At 42.1% G+C, this 27045-nt stretch overlaps 1 protein-coding gene across 7 annotated transcripts in view; it reads left to right on the top strand.

Annotated features, from left to right (window-relative positions):
* The window catches only part of LOC146440753 (sodium channel protein type 5 subunit alpha-like), a 209788-nt gene that overhangs the window by 158230 nt on the left and 24513 nt on the right, over positions 1-27045 (top strand). For all 7 annotated transcript variants that reach the window (XM_085050201.1, XM_085050194.1, XM_085050197.1 and 4 more), the window contains 3 exons: positions 1717-1837; positions 10986-11140; positions 14974-15147. In XM_085050201.1, coding sequence (XP_084906327.1) covers positions 1717-1837; positions 10986-11140; positions 14974-15147 — 450 coding nt within the window. The remainder of the gene's footprint in view (positions 1-1716; positions 1838-10985; positions 11141-14973; positions 15148-27045) is intronic.

A 27045-nucleotide genomic window follows, 5' to 3' on the forward strand; every position in this document is an offset into this window, starting at 1 on the left:
TACCCCAGGTTCAGCATTTCTCTGAATTCAGCTATAAATTTTGCATTGACTGTGTATACTGGAAAACAGAGGGCCCATTTTCACATTAATAATAAATATATAAAGCTGTGCCTAGTCTCTTAACTCCATCACCATCATGCTTATGAAAATAATACTTTATCTGTACGTGCCATCTCTCATATAACTATCTCACAGGCTGTTTAAAAGCGTGGGTAAGTATTATTGTCCTCATTTTTTTGAAATGAAGGCAATAGAATTGCAAGATAAAGCACAAAAATTTTTCAGTAAGTACTCGGAGAAGAGGGTAAACCAGTTCACAAATAACACACTTCTCCTCCTTGGAGCTGTTTGCCATTGCCCACTTACACCAGATAATGCTCTAATTCAATCAGAAACAAACTGTGAGCAGGACTGGGCAAACAGCAGATCTTTCACTTTAGTGGCCAAGATAATTGGCTTGTAAAATTTACAAGTAAATCAAGTAAAATTTCATTTTGAATTAGCACAAAATAGAAATGCTTTATTTTACTTCACAAAATAAAATAGGGGGGAAACATTTCCTGTATTCTTCTAAAGAAAGTGTCTTGATTCTGTTAAGGGAAAGTCTAACCTGAAATGAAATTTATATTTCATATTTAGGTGACTTATTTAATCACCTATTATATGTCTTTTAATAGTCAGTTCAGCCTTCAAAACAGATTTTGAAAATAATGTATTCCCCAGAATTTTTTTACCTGAGAGTTCCTGTTCTAAATAGATGAGACAACCAATGCTTCAGGGATTGGGAATATTCTTGTCCCATTTTGCAGAGGAGGATCTGAGAAATGCTGAATTTAAACAATGCACCTAAGATAATCAGGGTGTCAAATACTTCAGGCAAGAGGTAGAGCCTCTGAGACACTTCCAAAAGCCATGTGTCCCTCTTCCAATGTCACCTGGAGATCAGAAGGGTGTGACAGAAAGGCAAGGGGCCATGTCATGTGGTGAGAGCAAGTCAGGCACAGGATGAGACAGGAGGAAAAACCCATAGTTGTACCTGTGGCTGGACACTGGTGACAGAGACTTCTGCTCCTCTGGGAGGAGAAGCTGTGTCAGCAGGAGCAGAGCATGGTCCTGACTGGGCAGGTGCAGATTTCACCCAGCTGCAGGTGAGGAACCTCAGGAATGAGGCCTCAGAGACAGGAACCCAAGGCAGGTCATCCTGTTCATCCTTCAGCATCTCAGGAGATTGGCCCCACTGTTGGCACCCCCCACCCAAAGGTATGACCCTTCAGGATATCAAAGAGATGAAGTCCATCATCCCAAGGTTCCACCCACCATTAACCAGAGCAACCTGGTCTTCTGAAAGGTGTCCCTGCCCATGGCAGGGGGCTGGAAGTGGATGATCTTCAGGGCCTCTTCCAACCCAAATAATTCCGAGATTCTGTGATTAATATTCAATGGCTGTTCACTCTCTTTCTGTGGTTTGCTTCTCTTTTGTTTTAAAAAGTAAGTTCTATGTTTTAACTTGTTGCTGCTGTTGATGGGTCAACCCTCAGGCTCCCTGCAGGGTAGGCAGAGCTGTCACCAAGGAGTGGCACCGTGGGAAGTGCATGACAATGTCTCTGTTGTGGTGGCTTCAGCTGGGGTGTTGGTTAGTGGAATAAAAACTCAGTTACTTCCTCCAGGGCAACTGATCAATTTGTTTTCCTCATCTTTGCTCTTGTTGACAACAAGCTTGATGAAATCAGTCTTTCTGAAGGCAGCACAGTGGATTTGACAAATCCTGCAGAACTGCTGGAGCAGATCCCCGAGTTTGCTGAGGAGCTGATGGAGCCTGAAGATTGCTTCCCCGAAGGTAAGAGCCTGCATATTTTACTGCAATGCTGAGGCAAGAAAACTTCTCCTCTCATACTGAACATCTCCCCACCTTCTCACCACGTTGCTCTGTCTGCTTGCAGTAGTATTTCACTGGATGTACTTCATTTCTTAGGCACTGTAATGCTCCAAATACACACTCAAAATCCTTTCTGATCATTAGTCTTTGGATTTCCAAGGTGAGATAAGCCAAGAGCATGATCTAAAATGCTCTGCTGCTTCTAAAGTGTGAGGCTTTTTTAGTCATAATTTGTGCCATAAAGAGTTGCTTGTTTGTTTGTTTGTTTTTTAAATTTTCATTTCTGTCATTTGGCCAATGAAGATGTTTGCCTTGCAATATTTGTGCAGGATCAAATTTGGTAGAGAACTGACCAGATCAGGATGTTTCTGTTGCTTAAAGGTATCTAGGCAGTTCACAGAATCTGTCTGAAGAGTTCACGAGTCCATGGGACTCTCTTCCATTTACTTTAAGGGGTGTCAAGATTATCACATCTGGTGACTCTCATCTGGTCAGGGAAGTGATATGTAATGGGTATTCAGCCTAATTATTTTAGAAAACAACAGACCACATTTACATATCTCATTTAATACTGCAATTCACCATCATTTTATTAATATTGTAACACCAGCCTGCTCCAAAACACAAGTTTAAAACCCTGCTACATCAGAAGATCTATGTTAAAATAAATACACAAAGTAAATAACAACCTAAGTTATTCCTTCTCAGAGAGAGTTCTATTCCAAATGTTATCTCAGTCAAATTCCTCGTTTTCCTTTAAATCTGGGTTGGGAAAAATAGGGTTAGCTGAATGTTAGTACAGTCCCTTGAAAATTCAAGGATTATTATAAACAAAAACAGAGCAGCTCAGATGGGATCAGACAGAGATGATTTGCTGGGTATATGAATGCCCCTGAAGTCAGCAAAAATGTGCATCTCTGTATCTGTGAGAAAGATGATTGAATGAGGTAAGGGAGCCCTGCAGGGCTTACAAATGTCCCTAGGATCTAAACATTTTTTTGGCAGCTCTGCTTAAAAGCAGTAGCCAAAAATTAATGCAGTTGACAGAAGAAAGCATGGTGTAGCTATTCAGGCCCATGCAATAACATTAAAAATTAGATCTGGTGTTTTCATTCTTTCACGATATATTTCTTAATGGGGCTGGTGAGCAGCAAGCTCTGGTTGTGCACTGTGATTATGTTATAGATGCTTAAACAAGCCAGTGCTGTGAGATCAGCGCTGTTCAGACGCCAGTTTACAAATTCTGACACTGTGGTTGGCCATGACCACCGTCCAGTTTTTAAAAGAAATTAGGCACAAATCACACAATGTGTTCCCAAAGCAGCAGCAGCACTGTAATTTTCTCTGTATTAAAATAATCAGACCTGCCTGAAATTCCACCGTGCAGGACCACAATGGAACCAGCCCAGGTTGTCATCTTCACTCTTCCCAGTGGGATGCAGGGTAGCAAACAGGGCTCTTCTAGATGGATCACTGGAAGTATTTAACCAGCTTTGAAGCCTGCTCATCATTCTGGCAAAAGAGAAATGTAGAAAAGAAGGCTCTGTGGGCTGAACCCCAAGCTTGCCTTGGGTTACATCCACCCTGCTGGCTCCTGAACACCCCTGTTCCTGCATTTTGTTTTTGTTCCTCATCTCTCCTAGTTCCTCACCAGTCCCTCTTCAAGTCAGAGTGCTTTTCTCTTCCCCCAGGAAGCAGCCAGCTGAGGTTTGAGCTCTGAATGGGAATGGAAGGAGAGTCTGCTCCCTGCCCTCAGCCCAGGCCATGGTGTCCAGGGGCACCTGCAGCTGCAGGTGACATCCTCCCCAACACATCTATCCTCCTTTCCTGTGCAGCACATATCTGTGCAGATTTTTCAGTGCACTCTCTAGGCTAAATGTGATCAAAACCCTCACGGATTTGACAAAAATGCACAAACTCAATGTGATTATTCGCTCATAAAATTTCAAGTCAAATTGCCATAAACTGAAAGTCCAAATGATTCTTACAGCAACAACATTAACATTAGGTTTAATTTATGCAGGGAAACAAAGTGTCTTCCTATAATCACCTTCTATTAAATGCTTTCCAATATTTTTACCCAAGCTTACCATTGCAATTAAACCTCATGCAGCTGTCATTTCATTCCAGTTAAAAACAAAGTAAGCCAACAAACAACCGTCCAATTAGCTGAGATGACAAGGCTATAAATTACTAAAATGGAAATATGGAAGGGCATGCACTGGGCAGGTTTATCTAGTGCTGCTGTTACTGGCTTTTAATAAAAAGATACGAGAATATTTTATATATTTGGGAGAATGAAAGTTAATATTTGTGAAAGAAGGAGATTAGGTGAAGAGGAAGAGCGAGAGGGGAAGGGTTAATTTCCTACCTTGTTAGCTCACCAGCTATCTAAATTCAAACTATGACATTTCTAAACACATCCAGCACAGGTTATGTCCTGAACAAATATGTTCCAGATTCAGGCCCCTTTTTTTTCAGATAACAAAGGCAACAAAGATAATGCATGTTCTTGAAATAGTTGCTGAAAGTTTGCTGAGGTCACAGTTTTCCGGGAGTTGGGTGACCCAGATAAGCCATAGGTCGTTTTTCTTGGGGAGACTTGTTAATGTGTTATCATCTCAAAATAGCTTTGATTAGGGTCAACAGGGAACATTCTTGGGTCAGGAAATGTGAAGCCAAGGTAGGGTCACAGTGCTGGCAGCTACCAAGTATTGCCGGGAAAAAAACCTGATAGAAATGGAGAGACCATTTCTGGTTGCCAGTTGATGGGAAAGGAACATTTATCCAATGCCAGCTATTTGGGTACTTTTTCCTCCAGATGCCTTGCAACACTCCAGTCCTGTTACCTCCATTGGTATGTGTTCTCTGCAGCAATAATTGCTCCCTGTTTGGACATTATCCTCTGTGTTTCACAGAAGGTCATCCAAAGGGAGCCCTGAGGCCACAGTAGGCTCCTCTCTCCCAAACCCTAATAGGAGAAAGATTCCACCAAGTCCTCAGGCGTAATTCCCCGGACTCAGCCCGCTGGCAAAGGTTTCCGGGGAATATCGTCAGAGGGTCATGCGAGAATGAGGTGAGCCGCCTCGCTCAACCTCGCGCGGTTGGTCGCAACTCGTGACACCAAGGACGCCCAGAACCATCTTTCCATGTGACCATGTAGGAGCCATTATCGCTCCTGAAACACCCAAACATCAGCTGGAAAAGGTCATGTTCTCTGAATAGCGGTGGGATCTGTGTCCTGCCCTTCCCAACCGCGGATAGCGGCTGTTTAGAAGCAAAAAAACAAGGAGAAGAAAAAAATCGACCGTTAAATGGAATAAATCTAAACAGAGTTACAGGGGCTGCCACCAGATGATTTTTAAATGCTGAGTAAACCAAGCCAAGCCCAACAAAATGTGCTCACTGGCATCCTAGAGAAAAATCACCGAGCAAACCCAAGTTTTAAAGTATCGCTTCCCGGTGACTGTCATACGTGAAATACTCTGTGTTTTCCCACCAGGAACAGCATGCTGGCAATGTGTTGTACACAATTTTCAGACATCACAGGATTCTTACAGCCCTATTATGCATTCAGAATTAAATTAGTACAGGTTGGACAGGACCTCTAGATTTCAACTCATCCACCCCCTCGCTCAAAGCACAGATGACATCAGTCCTAGGCCAGGCTGCCCACTGCCTTTGCTCCAAGTCGTCACACTGTAGTTTGTAGTGACCTCCCAGGTGATGTGTTTTGAGGAGAGTAGCAGCAGATAAACAAGAAATGTCCCTTTGTTAAGCACTTTGAGGGGTAAAAACACCTGAGGCTTTGTCAGATGCCCCAGTTGTAACTCACAAATAAAATCTCAGATCTCCAGATGCATCTCAGGTACCCAAATGCTGGAGATAGTGATGGCAAGTCTCTCTCTTACACTTTAAAACCCAGCTGTGCAGTCATTGAATCATGGGATGGTTTGGGTTGGAAGGGACCTTAAAGGTCATCCAGTTCCAATCCTCCGAGTGAGTTAGTAGTGAGGCCAGAGGATGAGGAAAGAGTTAAATAGGATGAGTCTGCTGGGATCATGTTCCCTCCAGCATGGGGAGAGAGTTGGGGTCTTTCAAAGGGGTACAGTTGGGTTTGCTTTCTTGCTTATGCATGCCCAGCTAGACAGACTGGTCATTAGAAACCCAGCTTGGCATATATATATATATATATATATGCATATATATATATATATATATATATGCATATATATATATATATATATGCCCATGTTATGAATACCTGCCTGCTTGAGTATGCTGAGAAAGCTGCCTTTTGTGAGAAACCAAGCAATGCTGTAACCAGCATTCAAAGCTGAGAAAAACAGTGTTTTGTTCTGAAAATGAGCATCCCAATAATGGAGAACTCTTGTGTAAAGGAAGAGACAAAATGGCTGTGGTTTGAGCACAAGGTACCAGACTTGCTGGACAACAGAACAGAATAAATTAAATGGTGTTGCTGGTTTATTGAAGAGAGCCAGCAGCCCAATCCAATCAAAACACAACTGATAATTTTATGAAAATTGAAATATATATATATTGGTGTGAACAAGCAGTGGATTTGTAAATTCTTTACCTGCAAGCCTAAAATCAGCAGACTTGGCTGCCATGCATTAAGGAGGAAGGTTTTGCAGTATAACTCCCACATTTACAAAGAGATTTTTGCACCAAGGTAATGCAATCAGGTCTAAGAGCTCCATGATTAGACTACACCTGGCTAGAAAATGTGAATATGGCACCAAAGGAATATTTACACAGAATGCATTGTATATTAAATTCCTTCTCTCTTTTTTTTAAATATATATTTTAGTATTCCATTTTTGATTGTGCTATAGGACACCCTAATGACTGAAGGGACGGTTTCCCTTGTTATGAAATACAACCAACAAGTAAATAATATTATGATATACTAATGCATTTGGAAAGGTTTCTTGGTAAATAGGTCTCTCTTTTATGAGAAACAGTATGAAATGTCCAAATGTCAATAGAAAATAGACATTGTTCTTGAACAAGCTGACCACAGATGCAGCTCAGAACAGCTTTACAGATTTACCAGTAAATAATTCAGCCCTTTGTGGGGACTTTTTCTGCCGCTCAGTGTTTCTGATGAGGAGTGTTCTGTCAAGCAAAAGACCATGGTGGAGGTGGAAGTGAGTCAGTTTGCTCTCAGAAACAATGCAGCCCAATATGAATTAGTGTGGCAAAACAAAGCCCTGACAAGGTGTTCAGACTCTTCTGCACAACCCATTCCCTCCCAGCACTGATTTCAGCAGGATGGCACAAACCTGTTAGACCAGGCAAGATGAGTAATTCTCTCGAAAGGAATGCCAGAGGTTTTACTCCTGCCTTGACACTTGCTGTGCTAAAAGGTGTTAATGAATGGTCTCCTTCATGTGGATAAAAGTACCTTCCAAAATGAGAAGCTGGGCCTTGCTGACCACCTGCTTTGTTATAGAAACAGCTGGAGCTGGGATTGCTCAGACCCTCACCAGGTCATGCCTTAGACTCATCGAAATGATTTTGATATTTTGATTTCACAGAAATGGGGAAAAAAACCCAAACCAAACAACCCCTTAGACTACAGACCAAGGTCAGGTAAACTTTTTCTTTTGGTTAGGTGAGGTTTCTAATTCAACACGTATGCTTAGGTCAAAGTGATCAGAGCAGTAGGCTACCAGCATTAGAGAGAGTCCAAAAAAGCACAGGCGTGAAGGAACAGTCAGGGAGGAAAATCACAAAATCTAAAATAGAAACAGATTTCTACTAATTCATTAAAAGACCTATTTGGGGTCAGTTTTTCTTTCTTCTTTCCTTTTTCTTTTTGATTGGTGAGTAGTTAAAAGCAGCATTTCATCTGAATTGCAGACAGCATGATTATTCACGGAAGTGCTACTTGACATTAGCAATTGTAGCAGAATCTGGTCTAAACAGTTCTGAATTGGGCCCAATCAAAAGCATGGGATTTAATAGCACTGTGATTTTGGGCTGACTCATCTGAGAAGCTATTTTGGATTTTTCAAGGTATTACTGTCAGTAACTAGGACTCTTTTTTTCAGATTGAAATTGCATGAAAGCAATCAAAGAGCATAAAAAAAATAATTGTGGTTCTCCCTGGCTTTCTGTCTTTAAAAATACCTCTCTGTACTTGTAGATTATCAGATGGAAGCCAGCTGAATCAGTAATAACCTGTTTTAACCATGTTGTGAGTATTTCCCACCATATGAAGTGACTTTGGAACCCACAGTGCTCTGCTCATTAGTATCTAATATGAAGGTGATCCCTAATTTTAGCTATGCCTGGGCTCAGGTAATCATGTAGGCTCCCTGTGTAGTGAAACTCCTCCAGGGAATGATTCATCCAATTATCTTACAATGGGGAAAACCACTTCCTGGGAGATCCTAACTTTTTCCAGCAGTATTTACAGAGCATTTATACTCTGTAGGACCATGGCAGAGCATGTCATGCCTGTTACTGGCTGGGTCTAGGTATTTTTCTGAGAGACCAAAAAGCCAAGTAACCATCTAGGAAGAAATTTATGAGAAAAGAGTGAAAAGTTTCTGTATAAATGTTTTCAGTAAGAAAAAAAAAAGCTGAAATTTTTCCAAATCAAAATTAGTTTTGGGAAGGATTTGGATGCAAGGACAGTTAATTCTACTGCAAGCAGTGGCTACTTCCAGTACAAAGGGGGATTTCTGCTTAACAGGAAAAATCCACACTTACAGAGTGAACAACCTGCTCATTAAGCTGCTCATTTGATAAGTGAGGGATTTGAGCCCAAGCCTTTGTTCTGCCTGGTTCAAAGCTGAGGTGACAATGAGGTGGGCAGTCTACTTGAATTACAAGCACAGAGTGTGAGCCAGACACCTGAAAGGTGGTGATGCCCATATGGGCTGAGGGGTGAGAAGCACTGCAAGAGTTTTCTGGCAGGAGTGCTGAGAGATGAAACTGATCTGTCATGTCCTGGTGGGATTCTCCTGATGGGACCCTCTCAGCAGAGAGTCTGTTCTGGGAAGTCTGTTCTGTGTTCCTACTTCCTAAAATGCACTTTAAAGCACATGCACTGCCAGCTGTGAGCATTGTACTGGTTTTAGCAAAAAAGTAGTGACTAATATGATGTCCTTTTATCACTTGCCTTGATTCTTTAGTGTTTGGGATTGAAGTGCTTAGAAGGATAATTCTTGCCTTTGCTGAAGTGGTACCTGACCTACAAAGAGACTGAGAGCTGGTTCTTATATTTCTATCTTCTCCCAGTGTTATATCTTTCTAAAAAAGTTTGAATAATTTAGTGTATTTCAACTGAACCCAGAATTTCTGTGAGTTCCAGAGTACAGTGGTAAACTGGGAGATGCTGTGGGTCTGTGTGATGCAGGCATTTAGAGGACAGGTAGTTACTAGCAGTGCCATTACCTTTACATGTTTTTACCTTTAAATGGTTTACTGTCCTATTAGTCCCACAGGAAACCTCACCCAGCCAAGAGCCTACACCAACCCAAAATCCCAGAAGTGTTTGGGAAAATGTTGGGGGAGTAGCTCCTGTATGAAACATCCAACACAGTTCTGCTGCTCCACAACAGGGATCTGGGATTTAAAAAACTCACAGGAGATGCCAGGAGTACCACAGCAGACTTAGCAGCTCTGTGCCTCCTGGCAGAGCTCACTGCCAGCCCAGACCCACTTCCAGCTGCTTGGGAATCTCAGCATCCCAGGAGCTGCTCTTGATCTCCTTCCATGTCACAGGCAGCTCAGGCACCTCAGTTATGCCACCTTGAATTAGCAGCATCTGCTCTCTCTGTAACCTTGGCTCTCACCCTCTTTCCTTCCCAAGCTGCCTTGCCTAAATATTATTTCTACTGGCAAAAACAGTGCATTGCATCACCGTGGTGAGGTGTCCTCCCTTGTCACTTCTGAACAGTGGCTGTGTGTTTCAAGACATGTTTCTGACCTTGGCCACCTTCCAGCTATAGAAGCAGTTGTCCTGTGGCTTTTTTTTCTCATGATGGGACTCATAAACTTCCATAGTTAAGCATCTTTCTACGCAACACATGGAATAATGATAGGGTAAAAAGCTTGCTTTTTGAAAACAAAATAGTTTCTGAGGGTCGTTCTCATCATCAAATGGGACATTTGATAATTTGAGTCAAATTATCTGACAGAAGACTGACTGGCCAGGACAATTCCTGGCTCCCAGGGTCCTCTCACAGCATTTTAAGTTCTTGCCCAGCACAAGGCAATGCACATGGTGTTTTTGAAGTGGGAGAGATGGATCTGTCCGTTACCAATGACAATATCTTTTTGCTCTAACAAACGAGTGTTGCTAAGGAAACTAAAAGTGGTCATGGTCTTGCCTATCAGAAATCCCCATTACCACCACAGCACTTAACTATCACACACTATTTGTCACTGAGGTCAGGAAGTGCTATGAAGCATCAGTGGGGAACCTGCTGTGGAGCAGATATCTAAATTTCTGTGACATCAAAGGGAATTTAACTGCCTCACTATAATTCGTAGATTGTTCTAATGCCTTGTTTAAGCTAATGAGAGTCCAAGAGATCAAAATCTGCTCCTGCTTTTGCTGCCTGAGTGTCTTCAGCACATTGGTCCCATCTGCACCGTAGCACCTCCTCTCATCATCTCCCTTTCATCAGATTGCCACTTTTAATCAGTAATTCCAGTGGTATTGTGCTACCAAGAAAATAACCTTCCCACATTCAAAAGGATGTGGGAGCTATAACTAATAACCTCCTAGAGTTATTAGTCCTGATCAGAAGTGCTGCCTGAGCTCAGCTAACACTTTTTGAATGACCTAGGGCACTGGTGACTCATGGCCAATATATTCTGTATCAGAAAAATCATTTGGAGAACTCCCTGGGACAAATTTTAAGTGATTTTGAATGTTTTTTAATAGGGGAGTGAGAGAGGGAAATGGAAGGCAGAGCAGAAGGTGTTTGTGAGCAACAAAAGGGAGGAAAGACACTCTGAAGCAGCTTATTGCTATAAGAAATCTTGTTTAGCAGCTTCTTATTGCAACTTTAAGAATTAAATGGGCTTTTTTTAACAATTCCTTTGGTTTTGTTTTACTTTTTCACAGTTTGTGTGAGATTCTTCCCATGCTGCTCGGTGGACATCACAAAATTTCCAGGCAAAATTTGGTGGAGGCTGCGAAAGACGTGCTACAGAATCGTCGAGCACAACTGGTTTGAAACATTCATCATCTTCATGATCCTGCTGAGCAGTGGAGCCCTGGTAAATGTGACAGCATTTCCTAACTGGTTAAAAGTGGACATGGGTCTCAGTGTTCTCCAATTTAGCTGTCTTTAAGACTTTATGAGCCCTTAATGGTCATTTCTCAAAGCAAAGCATGTCTGAGGCTAAGACAGGTCATCAGCTTTTTTGATTTCATCTGCCTTTACCATAGGATGGGGAACTTCTGCTGTAATATAAAATTCTGACTTTCCCAGGTTTTGAAAAGCAAATCCTTAAGGAAGAGTGTGAGGAAGTTTCCCAGCATTACTGCTTCATCATCCCATAGCTGCTCCTCCATGGGAGTTCCCATCTGGAGACTTGCTTTTTGCTCCAGGGGTGTCTTTGTTTTTTCTTTTCTTCTCTATTTTTTTTAGCACATTCTGTAACCAGCAAGTCAAAATTATAAAAGACACAGAGGGCACTGAATCAGTGCTACCCATGGAGTTAGTGGGTGCCTGTATTCCTGTTTTGAATACACCTTAAGTTATCACTCAGTGCCTTCCCTGCTAATGTCCTGTTTCTGTCCAAATGGAGATGTGTGTATGGACACTGGTTGGCCATTGCCCAGGACTTTGATAGGAGATCCTCTCTTCCTGAAATCCCACTGCATACTGGAATTATCCTCTCTGCATTATCAGCCCTGGGTTCTTCACAGAGATGTATTTATATTTCTCTTTTCCATGTCAGGAATGTCCCAGGAATGGGTGGGATTTCTCCCAGGTTTTTATCCTGACTTAGATCAAAGATGTGTATCAAGATTTCTCCAGGCTTTGGTCTGCTGGTCACTGGTCTTCTCCTTTGTAATGGAGTAAGACATACACTTACTAAATTTGCAGGCAGTGCTAAGTTTGGACAGGTTATCCATCCCTTTCCAGAGGTCAGGATTGACTACAGCCAAATGGATGAATCTGCTTAAGAAGTAAGGCAAACATCACCTTAGAGAAGTGCCTGCTTCCCCTCACCAGGAATAACCACAGGTGTGATGAAGGATGGCTGTAAGGGACATTTACTAAAAAGAGCTGGAGAGGAGCAGGCAACAAAGAGAATAAACTCCTTTCCAGCCCTGCACAAAGGCCCAGCACCCCACTGGGCTGCAGAAATTATCCTGTTCTTCCACTCCAGTTGGCATCAAGGAGGCCTCAGCTGGAGCACTGGCTTCAGCTCTGGGCACTGCACTTTGGGAAAGACATGGGCTAATTGAAGAAACTCCAGAGAAGGGCAACACAAATTATCAGTGGCCTAAAAAAAAGAGGAAAACACAGAAGCATTGGGTTCATATAGCTCAAAGAAAGTCTCTGAAGGGAGACAGGAAGGGGGAAATACATAAATGTTGATGCAAAAAGGAAAGTAATGGACTCTTCTCCTGGCCCACCAGGGATGGGCTGAAACATCACCCAGGGGATTTTATTTTATTATGAAAAATAAGAGACTGAAAACCGTGGGTAAATAGTAGGCTTCTGAAAATTATCGCAGCTTTGCTGAAGTGAATGGACTCTGACAGTTTTTGCACCAGCTTGAGCATCAGAATGCTAATTTTTGAACACCCTTTAGAGGGGGAATGTCGCTTGCTATAATATGCTTTAGATGAATACACTTCCTCACATGTGTAATTAAAAGTGCCTTAGATAACTGAAGACTGCAATATAAAGCTCATTTAATTTAAATTGCATGCATTCATTTAGTTTTTGCGATTTTCAATTTAGCCAATGCCGTTCTGTAGAAGGGAAAATTATTCTGCATTTTCTCACATATCAGCACCGTGCTTCAGTATTTGGACTGGAGATGTTGGAGGCAACACACAACTTTTTTTCTGTTATTCTGGGTTTCTCTTTTCCAAAAGCTGAGCTCATCTGGTCACATCCCTGGGGACACCCTAAGTTCTTAAGGGAGAAGAGCTTTATATACCTTTAAGCCAATATATATATTTATGTGGTTAAACCATCAAAATACAACTTTAGCTTATTGCAGAAGATCCAAAAACATTTCTTAAGATTTTAAGCCATTACCACCCAAACTGGAAGCCTACTTTTTAATAGTAATTTTGGATAACACTGCAGGTATCCTGCTTAACTCTTTTTGAACACACAAAGCAAAGCAGAAAAAAACCCTTCTTGATGTTTTATATGGCAAAGGTTTCATCCCTTGTCACCATGAAAAAATGCAAAGCACCAGAATTTTGTCATTTGGGTAATATCCACAGCTTGTCCAGAAGTACAGAAGTGTCCAGGTAGCATATTTTTCATCCCTTAATAAGCTGCTTCCTGACTCACAGTGTGCTTTTAGCAGGCAAAACACAATGTACTTTTGGACAAGTGAGTAGAAAGCAGGGAGAGCAAAGGAGGGAGAGGAGGAAATCACTTTAAATGGTTTGTTGTTATTTTTGCAGTAATTGCAAAGTACAGCAAGTCATCTGACACAGTGAGTGAGCCCCTACCAGAAGTGATAAACTCCAATCTGTGCATTGTTTTCAGGCTTTCTCCAACTGCTCTTTCACACCCTTGAAATATCATTTTTGAAGGCAAGATAGGAGACAGAGTTGCAGCGAAAACGTCACCCCAAAGTGTGGGGACAAATGGACAAGCTTTGGCACAGGCTGCCAAAGCTTTCTTGTCAGTTTAATTACTGTTCCCTGGCAGGCAGAAGAGCAGTGTGACTGCCTGAGTGACAAGTACCACACTTCTTGTATCTCCAGGCACTGGGTGTTTGCTAACTTTTTGAAGCTCCTCAGAAAGTAGCTACAGATCTGGAAATATGTAAATGCAGATAATTCAGATGATTAGCACAGACCCTCTCCAATTATGCTTCTTGCTGCCAAGTGCTCTGGGTCACACGATGGGATGAGAGTAATATGTCACAGCTTGGGTTATCCAGGTTACAGGGACTTGGGAGCAGCTTGTGTAACAGCAGTGGCGAGAGTAGCTGGGGATGCAGATCATAATTTGACATACAAGCCCTAAAATGGGCTGTAAATAGGCAAACCTGACACTAGGATCCTGCCTTATATTTGACTTGTTATAAAGTGAAGGTTCAACTATGAGGCAATTTTATTTTCTTTCTTTTAGGAGGCATATTGGTTTATATATTGAATATTTTAAAGGGGTTATTCAGTTGCTCGTATTTGCTATAGATACTGAAACTCTTTTCATAATGTTCTGCATAAGATCAGTTGGAGAGACAGATGAGATGGGGAGATAGATACCTTGACCTTTAAAACATTATTGTTCTGCTAAGTGAATAATAATGAGCATTTCTTGAGGCAGAGGGCTGTAGCCACCTGAAATGTGATGGCTGAACAGAAGCCAGGGAACTCCAGTACTCCATGACACAGGCAGGTTAATAACACAATTTGTCATCATTAGCAATAAGATCTATTTGGCTAAATGCAAGGGTCATATTCTGCCTCCTAAATATAGACATCCTGTGCCCTGGGACATCTGAGATGCCTGTGTAGCAGTGGCACAGCCAACAGGAGATGAGGCAGGATAAACTTGGGCATTTTGGGGTGGCACTCTGCTCGTGGATTCACACTCCAAACTCAGGGTGCATAAGCTGTTCCTGCATTCAAAGGATGTATAATCAGTACAGCCAGTAGAGGCTGGAGAGAGAGAGAGAGAGCTAAGCCTGTGTCCATTATAAGGGAAAGCTGAACAGATCTCTCTGAGGTCAGGGTTGGTCCTGTTTGTGCCTGAATGTTCTTTCTGACTGTAATGTTAAAATATATCAGAAATCACACACTGTACATGATACTTTTTCAAATACAGACTTGCAGTGCAACACTCGTGCTTTCCAACACAGCTCAGGAGCAGTTATTAACCAATCCTTTGCACTTCCAGGCCTTTGAAGATATTTACCTTGAAGACCGAAAAAACATAAAAACCATGCTGGAATATGCTGACAAAATATTCACTTACATCTTCGTCTTGGAAATGCTCCTGAAGTGGGTGGCTTATGGCTTCAAGAAGTATTTCACCAACGCCTGGTGCTGGCTGGACTTCCTTATTGTGGATGTGAGTATCACTTTGGAATTACAACGCTCCTCGTGTTGCGTTTTGCAGTGGGTGAGACTGGGGCCATGGAGTTTGGCAGCTTTGCATCTGTGAAATGACAGCTGTCACTCTGATTCTGAGCATCAAGCCTAGGCAGAGCTTAGAGGAGGTTTGGATATGTGGCTGTGCATCCCTGACATGCCAGAGCGGGAGGAATGCCTTTAGTCGTGACGTAGATGTGTCATCCTCCTGATTGGAGTCACATCCCCTTCCCATCCGTGGGAATTCTCTCTTTCTATCAGCATTTAACATCTCATTCCACACTCCCAGCTAGCACAAGGTCCAGTTGCTCTGCTGGACTGCTCTGCACATGACCTGGGCACACAGGTTTTCAGCAGATTAGAGGAGCTGTCCTTGGCGAGGCTCCCCGGCGAGGCTGCCAGCAGGGTGTCACAGTATGTTCAGTTCTGGCTCCCAAATATTTACCAGTGCAGGAGTCCAGGAGAAGGTGTGAAAAGTCCTCTTGGCAAAGTGGCTTCACTACTACAAAACATTGCAAAATACTCCAAATCCTTGAAATACCGCCACGCTTAGTTCTCCTAATTTAAGGATAATCCTTAAAAGTGTGAACAAAAGGAAGGTCATACCCCAGGAATGTTGCTAGTGCCAGATTTGTCTGCTCTAAAGATTCTCATTGAATTGACGTGGGATCTGCCAAATTTGGGAAAAGTCAGCAACGCCACATCCTCCAGATGAAGTAAAACATTTCATCTCAGTGTATCAACGAGGAGGCAATTGTCTCCCTGAGGCCTTTTCTTATTAGCTTGAGGTATTAATGTGGGAGGCTGGCAGAGCTTTGCCATGATTATGTAATTTATTAAACTTCAGAGAAATTATTTTTCCCCATTTTACATCTGAACCTTGACTCAAGGGAAGAGCTGCACTTTCTTTGGCCCCAGCCCAGGAGAGCACTTCAGTGGGACAATTTACTTGTTTGAAGTTATGGACATGTTTAAGTGCACTGCTGGATCAGAGCCTTTGGAAGCTTCTCCAGAGCTTTAATAAATTGATTTATGAAAAGGAAATTCTTTACATAAATTATAAGTCATAAATTCTTCTTTGCATACATGCTTAGAAACCTCTTAAAGCAAAGGCACTCATTTTTCTCAGATTAGCTCCAGCAGAAGAGGAAAGCCTGGTTTAATTATTTAACCACAAAATTGGAATCCACCAGTTCCTAAGTTACAGCCCACTGTGAAAACTGTTCTTACTGTGATTTAGGTGACATAGCTTTTCTTTTCTTGTTTCTCCATCTGGCAAATGGGACTAATAGGACTCACCTAAAGTTCTGTACGGGCTTCCAGGAATTTGTTTTTGAAATTACTAATGAGTTTCTCAAGACTCGAAGGGCTGGATGAGGGCTGAATGTTGTCACAACCATAAGCAGAGATCTTCCTGACAGAAACAACAATGTGAATTCATGATGAATTTTCTGTCTACCATGCAAAAACCTGCCTTGGAACAGGAGCCACACAAGAATGTAAAGTCCATGTGTAGCACCAAAAATTAACAACGTGTTTGCCTTTGAATGGTGGAGTTTGTAATCACAGATTGGAGAAGCAGCCCCAGATGGCCTGGGAAAGGGGCTTCACCTTTCCCTGTCACACATCTTAGCAAGTATGGCACAAAACAGGGGGGAAATGGACCCCTGGGACACCCCTTATCCCCAGAAAATAAATCCCAGAGCCTTCTTACTGACCCAGAATGCTTTTACTGACCCAGAATGTTTCATTTTCTTAACCCACATTTAAATGTTCCACCCACGTTTAGATATTCTTTTTGCAAGCTCCCAATCCATCCAAAAAGTTCCTCCAGCTTTTGAGTTGTTTCAGTTGTTGATTGACTCTAGGCCATCACTTGCTCTTTGGTGTTTTCAATGAATAAATCTTTTTCCCCTGCACTATTCTTTACTTAAAAATATTTTCCCACTGCAGATTATGAGAACCTGCTACTATATTTTTAGCAGGTTTAACAGATGCTTTTCTCCAACCCTATTGCTAACCCACCCTGCCACTCTGAATTGGCACAGTAATATCCTATAATTTTTCCAGCACACTTTTTATTTCAATTTACATTTTCTTTTTGGTCCTTTGAGAACCAAATCACTGCAACTGAGCTGCAGAAGGGAGTGAATGGGTGAATTAGCTGCTCCAAAAGAAGCAGATGAACCACTTGTCTGATTTTCTCAAATTTATTTGTTTAAAATTATTCACTTAAAAATTCCTGATCTGCAAATTATTCATTAGTGGTTTGGTATCAGTATTCAAAATTCAAGCTGCGATGGTTGATTTTTGATTGGACATGGGAAACTATCTCTCATCTGTGTTTTCTCATTGTACAACTGCAACTCTGAATCTATTTTCTGTTTTGAATAATTCATAAAACCAGCTCAAAATTTGCAAGTATTCACTATTTCTAAATGGGATTTGAACCCAGAGGGGGTATAAGCATATTGCTGCTGACTTTTTTTTCTATATATCCTGGCTTTGACACTGATTTGGGCCAGTGGAACACCAGGGGTTCCACCTGACAGTGGTGGATTACCAAAGGAAATTCTGTCTTGCAACACCTAAATATCAAAACACACAGTAATCCACAAGCTGAGAGCTATTTTTTCGGAATGTAGAATCCCTAAAGGATGATCTGTGGTAATGGACTTCTCAGCATCTCAAAGAAGTGTGCTAGTGTAGGAAAAAGAAAGTGCTTTCACATACACCCCAATACAATAACATCTTACCAACAATACTGCTACAGTTTTCTTTGGGAGGAAAGGGAAAGGGTTAATCAAACCACAAAATACAGGCTCATTTCAGCTCAGGGCACCTGGGAAAGATGCCTTAGATGTCTGCTGAAAGTTGAATATACTGAACAAACATCTATATATAATGTACATGTATACAAGTTACCCTCCAAAAAAAGAAGTGTACAGCTCAAAGCCACCCCCTTCCACACTGCAATTATCACCTCTCTGTGCTCATGAATTCCAGTGTGGCCACTCAGTCCACAGCTCTTTTCACATGAGGGAAAGGCAGAGACTGTGGCGTGTATCTGTGCAGACAGATGTAAGTGTGGACAGACATCAATATCACCACCAGGAATGGCATTTATGCACAATCCTCTTTGCTAGGATGCACGGGGAAATATTTCCACAAAGAACAGATATTTTCCAAGCATCCATGCAATCAAAACCTCTTTGGACAAAGCAGATTAAACAAAGAGCCTGAAGTTGGCCAGGGATGGAGGCAAGTGGCATCCAAAAGGAATGTTTGTGGGAATTGCTCTCCCTGCAATTGTCTCCTGCAACAGACAGAAAGAGTTGGGCTTTAAAACAAGGGGCAGGGAGACTCCACCAGCTGTGCACGCTGGTGTCATGTTTGATGTTCCTTTCAATTGTTTCCTCTGACCTATAAATATTATCTTGAGCTTATCTAGTCTGAGCTTCAGCCAATTAATTCTGAGCTATGTCCCACTCTCTGCTGACAGCTGATGGATTATTCCATTGCATGGTCACTTTGGGAAAGGCATCAGTCTGGGTCTTAGCATCATTCAGAGTCTGGAGGTGTTGCAGTCAACAGCTTCTTCACTCTCTGCTCATGCACTGGAGGCAGAGGTGAGAGGCTGGAATCCAAAGAAGCTGTCACGAGAAAGCTCATGGGAAAGGGGTGTGAAGTCCCAACTCATTAGTAAGAATGCTCAGGAAAAGAAGCCACAGCCAAGTTTCATTGCCTGTGGCATTCACAGAGAAATCCTCTTAAAACAGCACTAATGTCATCACTCTACCAAAGTCCATTATCACAAATCCATCATCTCCATTGCAGCTTTTGTGTTCAATTTAATTGACCAAAAGTTAGTCCCAATCCAGGCTTACAAAAACTCAGCCTGATTGTCATGTAGTGATTTCAGACATGAGGGGAGATGAGGTTTTCTCTACCAATTCTTTCTAAGTTTATCCTGTCTTTCAGGATTTGATATATGAAGAAAGTTATTTTCTCAAGCAATTGCTTTGTTGGGGATTCTGGAAGCCTCCTTGACCCCAGCCATCTCCAGCAATGGGTGCTCCTTGCACTGTGTCCTGCAGCAGAGAGGGCAGACTATCTCTAATTCTCAATTTTTGCCCTGATGCCCCACCAGTTTCTCTCCAGATGAGTAACCAGGGATGAAAATTGTTCTTTCCACCCCTTTTCCATCTCCATTGCCATGGAAGCAGGAGCTCACAACAGCTTTGGGTAGTAGATCTGCCTGCAAAATAGCTCAGGCAAGGCTCAGCAATGGATTTGAAGGCAAGACATCTCAAACGAGTTATTCAACAAATCCACTCGGCAGGACTTTGTAGATGCTTTTATGGAAATAAAATAATACGTGTTTTTCACTCTCCCCAATAACTTTTGCGAGTGATTCTAAGACAACATGTTTCTGGTGTTTGTCTGGACCTGCTGGGTTTGTAACTAGAGATTTGTATTCCCCATTGAGCAGCTTTCCAAATTTCCTGTTTGCTGGCAAATTTCCTGTTTGCTTGTTTGAGAATTGCTCATGAATGTTCAGGCATTAAGTGCACCATCACTTTCCCTGAACACTTACACAAAAATAAAGATATTACATTTTCCAAGATAGTTCCTGGAAAGCATTTGCTCTAAGATTCCTGCTTCAAGTACTTCACTGTCAGACAAGTTAGAGAAACAGCTAATAATCCTTGGATCTGAGATGAACATTTTAATGCAGTCTTTCTATTCCTAGTTAAAATCGAATTGAATTAAATTATGCCCTTGTGTCGGATTGTCTTTAAGTGACAATTAAAAACTTGCTGTGTGAAGTAAATATTGATGGCTTATGATTACTTTAATTGTTTTTTTCCATCTGAATTCCCTGTTGATTAACAAGGTGATTTCTGTTTGCTGTACAAGTAATTACACAATCTGCTGTAATGAGTCGTTCCCAAACAGCACTGAAATCCAATTTGTATTCTTGGGACATTACCCTAAAAGCATGTGAATTTTGTCTGGTTTCTGTTCAGAAAAGCACACAGGAACAGACTGACAAAAATACAGCCAAGGCAAATTAAAGATAATTTATCTTGTCACTTGGAGCATTATCTTAAGAGAGAACTTATTAGTGTTCTCTGTGAGTTGTCAGAAGTCTGTGGGTACAGCAGGGTGTTGTAACTTCAGAGTTCAGTTTTTGACTGTTTTTTTCCCTGTTCCTCAAAGCAAATGCACATGTGGGATTTTTGAAGGTGTCTTAGTGTCTGAGCCGCTCTGGTGGCAAAAACCTCCCAGATAACTAATAGGAGTGAGATTCCCTCTCCAGAAGCCAGGGAGCCTGGTTTTGAAGAGGGGGAAAAAAAATAGGAAAGAGAAAAAAATGCTCCTTTAGTACATATTGACTAATTCAGGATAAGTGAAAACAAAAAAGTCTACATGAAGATAAGTGGTTTTAATGTGTGTTAGCAGGTCAGCCGAGGCTGTAAATCTCCCTTCTGCCACCCCACACTTTATCTCAACACAACACATACATAAACATCCAAATGTCTGCTCTTATCTTGGTTTGCACCTCATGTTTGTTACCACATGGATGCTAAAAGGGGAGAACCCAGGCTCTGCCAAGTGGAAGCACAAGCTGAGTTTCAGACAAGGCGCAGCAGGACAAAACTGCAGCTGCAGGAAAAGGGGTGGAAAACCCAGGTGAGGAGAAAAGTCCACAGTAAGCCTAGTTCACTATCTGCCTACACCTTGCAAAGTGGTTGGGAGATGAATAATTGCTGCAATTGCTGAAGAATTTAAATTACTGAAGCAGATTTCCAACTTTGAAAAGTGCTGTGAAAAACCCATCTCAACTCAGATTTCGCTGAGTTAGATTTACCAAACATTTTTATTTCTCGAAGTTATTTAAAGATGGAGCACTTTTCAATGTCCTTTTTTAGAAGACTATGCTTAAAAAGAAAATAATGAATAAAATCCTGGAGTTCTTGCATTGCGCTCCCTTGGCCCTTTCCATCACTGGGAGTGGAGCTGCCAAATTCCATATGCAGGGATGTTCTCCCTTGCATGGAAGAGCTGAGCTGGGAGGGACACACTGTATTGAACAGTCCAGAGCCCCACACAACCTGCAGGGACAGAGGAGGATGGAGCATTGTCCCACAGTTCCTCTCCCTGGTGATCAGCACCTTTGAAACCCCAACTTGGAGACCAAAAAAACATCTTCACACCACCCAGGATGGCCAGAGCAGCTCCTGGTGTGAGGAGAAGGGAAAAGGAAGAAGTGAAGAGATAGAAGCAGCCTGTAGAGGGGCAGGAATTATTTATTAGTGAGGGAAGGATCAAAGGAATTGGGATGAAACACTAAAGTTGTGCCTTAGTGGTGTAGAGGCTTTGTGTTTACCTCCTACCCTGGTATGGCTGGATTTGGGATGTTTTGTGCTTAGGCAAATGAAGATGAAGATTCCTATATTTGGTATGTAGTCCTACTTGCACCATTATCCTACTTGTACCATTATCCTTCCTGGCAAAAGTCGAGGATCCTACAATTCTTCAGAGTCCCTCTCCATTCTGGCATATTCAATGCAACATCAGGTTCAAGCATCCAGTTAAACAGAGCTGATTTTCAAGCTAAGATTTTCATGTTTCCCATGACAAATTGGTATTTTTCATATTGATTTGGAACATCTAATTGAATAAATGCTTTAGGGAAACAGGGATATCCAGAACAGCACCTTGAGGGAGCAACGCAAGGAAATTTTTCTCTTTTTTTTGTTTGGTTGTTTGGTTGTTTGTTTAGTTGGCTGGGGGGTTTGGTTGGTTTCTTTGGGTTTTTGGTTTGGTTTTGGGGTTTTTTTTTTAAATTTTGTTGGGTTTTTTGTTTGTTTTTGTTGTTGTTTTCATTACGTCATCTCTAAGTAGGGTTGATCCTAATCCTGCCCAGAAAGAAAATTGCCTTTAATTCAGCACCTCAACTCCCACCAGGTGGGATGGAAATGCAGCAGAGCTGATGGGGTTAAGCCCCAGGGAAATGTTCAGTAATCACTGTGTGCACCCCTGGCATGGTAACACTATCTTCACATAATAAATAATAATCAACTATATTCCCCTCCACTCCTGACTACAGCATTCAGCATCAAGAAGGTTCCCTGAGATGAAACATGAGGTGGCTTTGGAGATCTTTTTAGGAGGAGAATGTCTTTCCTCTCCAGCTGCCCTAAATCCAGGCTGCATCTGGATGAGATGCAAAATGCAGCTGATGGTGAAGAAATTATTTTTCTCTAAATCACGACAGAAATACCAGGCTTTTCAAGGCATCTGCACCTGCACAGCCACCATGGAGAAAGCCTTTGGGACTTGGCCAAGCTTTGTTTGAGGAAGTTACATCACTTCAGTGATCCCCAAAATTCACAGCAATCCCTAAGAGGGAAGTGGTCACAGCACCAAGCCTGGCATAGTTTAGACAACACTCTGAGGCACAAGGTGTGGTTGTTGGGGTGTTCTGAGCAGGGCCAGGAGCTGGACTCAATCCTTGTCCATCCTGTGCATCTCAGCAGATCCTGTGATTCTGTGATCCCTGCCCAGTGCTAATAAACAGGATGCCAAGGCGTGGCAAAGGTGCCTGTTTGCAGGAAAAAGGTGAATTGAGACAAGCTGAAAATCCATTTGGAAAGGGTGAGGGGGGAAAGCTGCAGATCAATAAGTCAGTTTGCCACCTCAGTTTGCATCCTTTGCTGGATGAAAGCTCACAGCAACGAGTCGACTCGCCCTCGGAAATTAGCTGAGGTTTAATTCTTGATTCTCAGCCATCTGCCCTGGGAATTGACTGGAGCTGTTAGAAAAGCCTGAGCAGGTGTAGAGAAGGTGACAGATTAAGAGAACAGCAAGACGTAAAGAGGTTCTTCTGGAAACCGCCAGGAAGCAATTAGGATGCAGGAATGATTTATTTAAAAGCATTTAACCCAACACGAGTGGCACATGCTGTTTGCAACAAGGCTGCCCTCTGAAAAGGAAACATTGCCTTGAAAAGCTTGGACACGAGGACCAGGAGACAAGCTGAGAACATGGAATATTAATGGAGTTTTAAAGGCTTGGTCTGAGTAGTAGATGGAGAAAAAAAAAATTAAAAAAGGAGGAAAAGTCCTGGAGAAACAAACAAAAAAAAAAGTAGATTAAGTAAATGATTTTTTAAACCTGAGTAATAAGAAGTAGCACTGGGCTTTCCAGGAGCTAATTTTTGTTTATAATTAATCTAGGCACTCATGTAGCCCATCCTGTTATAATACATGAGAGCACTCCAGGAGCAGTAATGAACTGCTGCACTGAGGGAAGCTCTCTGATCACTCATTTCCAGACATGCTCCAGGCCACCCACCAACCCCAGAGCAGCCTTAAGGAGTTTGTAGTCTTTACCTGAACAGGAGGGCTGTGATTCAAGGAAACAGGGAGCAGAGATGGGAATTTAGGTCACCTTAGTGCCTCTCTAGTGTCCTATTTTTAAGACTTTCCTTTGACTTTATGCCTTTCTTTCATAACGTGCAATTTCTGGATTGGCAGGTGCAATCATACAGTTTGGCATCTGTAAGGCAGAAAATGCAGCGTCAGAGTGAAAGGGAAAAGGGATGTTTAAAATGAAAATAATGTGACAATAAAAGTCTTCTCAGAAAGGGTGGATGCTGGAAGGAATACCAACCTCGTTACAAGCTCCCTTTTCCCAATCATATTTCGGAGTGCCAAGAGAAGTTCCATGGATTTCAGTGTATTTGCAAAGTCCCTTTTCCCTGTAGGTTTTCCAGCGTGCATTTGGGGTAAAGCCTGAATTTTGTTCCCTTTCAAATCAAGGGGAGAAACTTGTAATTTCAAACCTGGCTCTGAAAGACAGTGGACAGGGAAGAGGCCTTTGGGTGATCCTACCTTTGGCAGCAAAACAGGAAAAGCCAGGCTGCATTTAAAAAGGGAACCCAAAGCAATCCAAGTGCTATTTCTCCTTTTTTTATTCTTTTTTTTAAAGTACAATTAGAGAGGGAGAGACAGGTGTTTCTGGGGCACACAAAAAGCTATTTGAAAGCACCAGGGGCTTGCATTAGCTGGAACTGCTTATTTAAATAAGTGGCCAAAGCTTTCAACTCAGCTGCTGTGCTTCCATTCAGATGTCTTTTTTTTTTTTTCCCTGCTGTTCCCTCCCCTCTAATTTGAACAAGCAGGTTAATTTGATGAAATCCCTGGCTGCATAAAGCATATGCTGTTGCCCATGCCAGGAAGGAGGTCTCCCCTTCTCCCTGAGACAGACAATCTCAGGGCATCACTCTCAGATGTGTGCTGCAGCAGGCATTTAGTAGAGATTCTGGTTGGTTTTAGGATTTATATGATTATCCAAGGAGGATTTTTTGCTGTTGCTGAGTCAGAATTCCTGTTTTTCGGGGCTCTGCTATTAATTCATCTCAGTGGTGGTCAGGGGTCAATAAAAACATGCAATCTGTGCAAGGTGTGCCTGCCTTGCAATGGTGCTGCTCAGGTCTGTCTGCTCCCAGCTTGGTCCCGTGCATGCTCCCAGGTTATCTGACATGATGTGCTTTTAGGAATGAAAAAAGGGAGGAGCAGCCTTTTTTTTCCAGCTCAAACAGTTTATTCCAGTCTCTTCTTGCTGTAGGAACCCTGGGGTGAAACACCCAAACTCTGTGCCCTTGAATCCCTGCAACCCCCATGGTCTGGGAGTCTGTGGAGGCTGCAAATATGATATTAAAATGTGTGCATGTGGGGAGGAATCCACTGCTGTTTTAAATGCAATCAGTTCTTGGGAAAAAAAAAAATCTATGATCTTCTGATTAAAGGCCTTTTCCCTCTCTGTGCTGCATTATCTCACTTCCTACTTCATAATTGTTTTTCTGCTGCCTTATAATTCTGTTCTGGTGGCTTTACTGGGTTTGCATTGGTTTACAATGCTGATTGCTTAAGTCACTGTCAGATAATGAAGACACATAAAATTATTGTAGAATTTTATCTTTGTTTGTTCATGGTGAATAATTTTAATCATCAGAAAATGCTGCATATCTGTAACTGGTGAGCGACTGTGAGAGCAGGGTGAGCACACTGGGAATCTCACACTGCATGGGTGCCACCTGGGCACATGCAAAAATCATATTTCTTATCTTAAGAGTGACTCTTATCTTAAGAGTATTTCTGTAAAACAGTGAAATTATGACAAGAAAGTGGAAATTAATGAGAAAATGTTCTGATTCCTGGACAAGATTTTGAAATGGATTGTCAAAGTTATTAAGACATTCAGAAATTACTGTCATTAGAGCTATGTACGTATTTATATAATTTATACATTTATTAGTGAGGCTACCCTTGCTTCAGAGATACTTCCCTGTGTTCTAGCACTCCAAATTCATTGATTTCTTGATTTTGCCCTGGAAACATATGAATGTCATACAGTGGGGCACTCCAGACCCAAGCTAATGCCACCAAGACACATAGATATCAGGAGGCTGGCTTTCAGAACACCAGCCACAGGCCTGTTAACCCCTATGGCTGGTATTTCTGGTGTCCAGCACGCAGGAATTAAAAGCTCTAATTTTTCCCTTGATCATGAGACTGAAAACAGCCACCAAAAAAGCTGTGGGGTTCATTTATCTTTCCCTTCACCCAGCTCCAGGCATTTGTTGGGCAAATTATTGTAAAATCTATATAGATAAACTTGTGTGTAGATGTATTTGGGAATATATAAATATGAGGGAACATAGAAATATGTGGGAATATGGGAATACAGATCTATATTTATAGAAACATAATACTTATAGACACATAGATAAAACTATCTCTGGGCAAAGAAAGTGAGCAACAGGGACAAAAATCTTCCCTAAATGCCAAGATCAGATAGAGTTCCACACTCTGAGCCCCTCTACAATAGCAAGAAGATGAATTGTTTAGGTAGGATCTAAAAGGCTTTGCCAGGAGCCTGAGCTTTGCTGGGGAACTCTACCACTGAGCTGGGCAGTAAATGCTGACTCTTCCAGGGTTTCCACTCTTCTGGACTGGAATAAATTTTGGGAAGTGTCTGACAGCCCTGAGGCTGGGCTATGCCAATATGATCTGGGGAATACAAAAGGGAAGAGTTGCCACACAATTTACATCCTAGTCCATGAGATTAGTGGGATTTGTGTGTCACAGGCTGAAGTCTGTGGAGGTAGAATTGCACACCCTGATTTATGAGGATCTCTCTCCACCTTAGGGCCCTTATTGCTGGCCAGGTTGTGCCCTGGAGTTCAGGTTAGAGAGGAAATTCCAGTGACAGCCTTGTTCTGGGGACTTCAGGGGCACCAAATGAGCAGCAAGTCAAGGGGCTAAGGAGCAGTCTGTACCTAACCTGGGGAAACTATTCCTTGATTAAGGTGTGGGCAAGGTTGAAATGGAAAGCTGTGAAAGCTTCTTAGTGAGATCTAGCAAGTTCTGGAAAGACCTTCAAGGGAAATGCTGGGAGCAGAGCAAATGAGAGATGTGGTATATCTGTTTGGCTCAGAAGAAGTGCACAGGAGGATGAGGGATTTCACAGCTTACCTGTAACCTGCCATGTAAAAGGTGAAAGCTCAAGGTCAGCAGCAATCTGGGTGTTTTATGGGAAATGGTTCCATGCAATAGTGACTCCTCGGGATTCACTTGCTCTCCGTTGTGCTGCCTGGACTTCAGGGGTAGATTTTTTATGAAAAACCTACAAAACTATTTGCAAACAGGTACTGAAAAGATATTAGAAATGTGTGACTTATTCTGAATCTGGAGGTTACATTGACCCTAGAGGTGTTTTCTGGGTGCCAGCACATTTTTAATCCTGAGCAGAGCACAAAGCAGAACTTTAGAGCAGCTCTGGGCTGCATAGCCTTGCAACAGTA

This window comes from Lichenostomus cassidix, chromosome 2 (genome assembly GCF_008360975.1).
Source record: "Lichenostomus cassidix isolate B80296 chromosome 2, HeHo_3.0, whole genome shotgun sequence".
NCBI classification, from domain to species: domain Eukaryota; kingdom Metazoa; phylum Chordata; class Aves; order Passeriformes; family Meliphagidae; genus Lichenostomus; species Lichenostomus cassidix.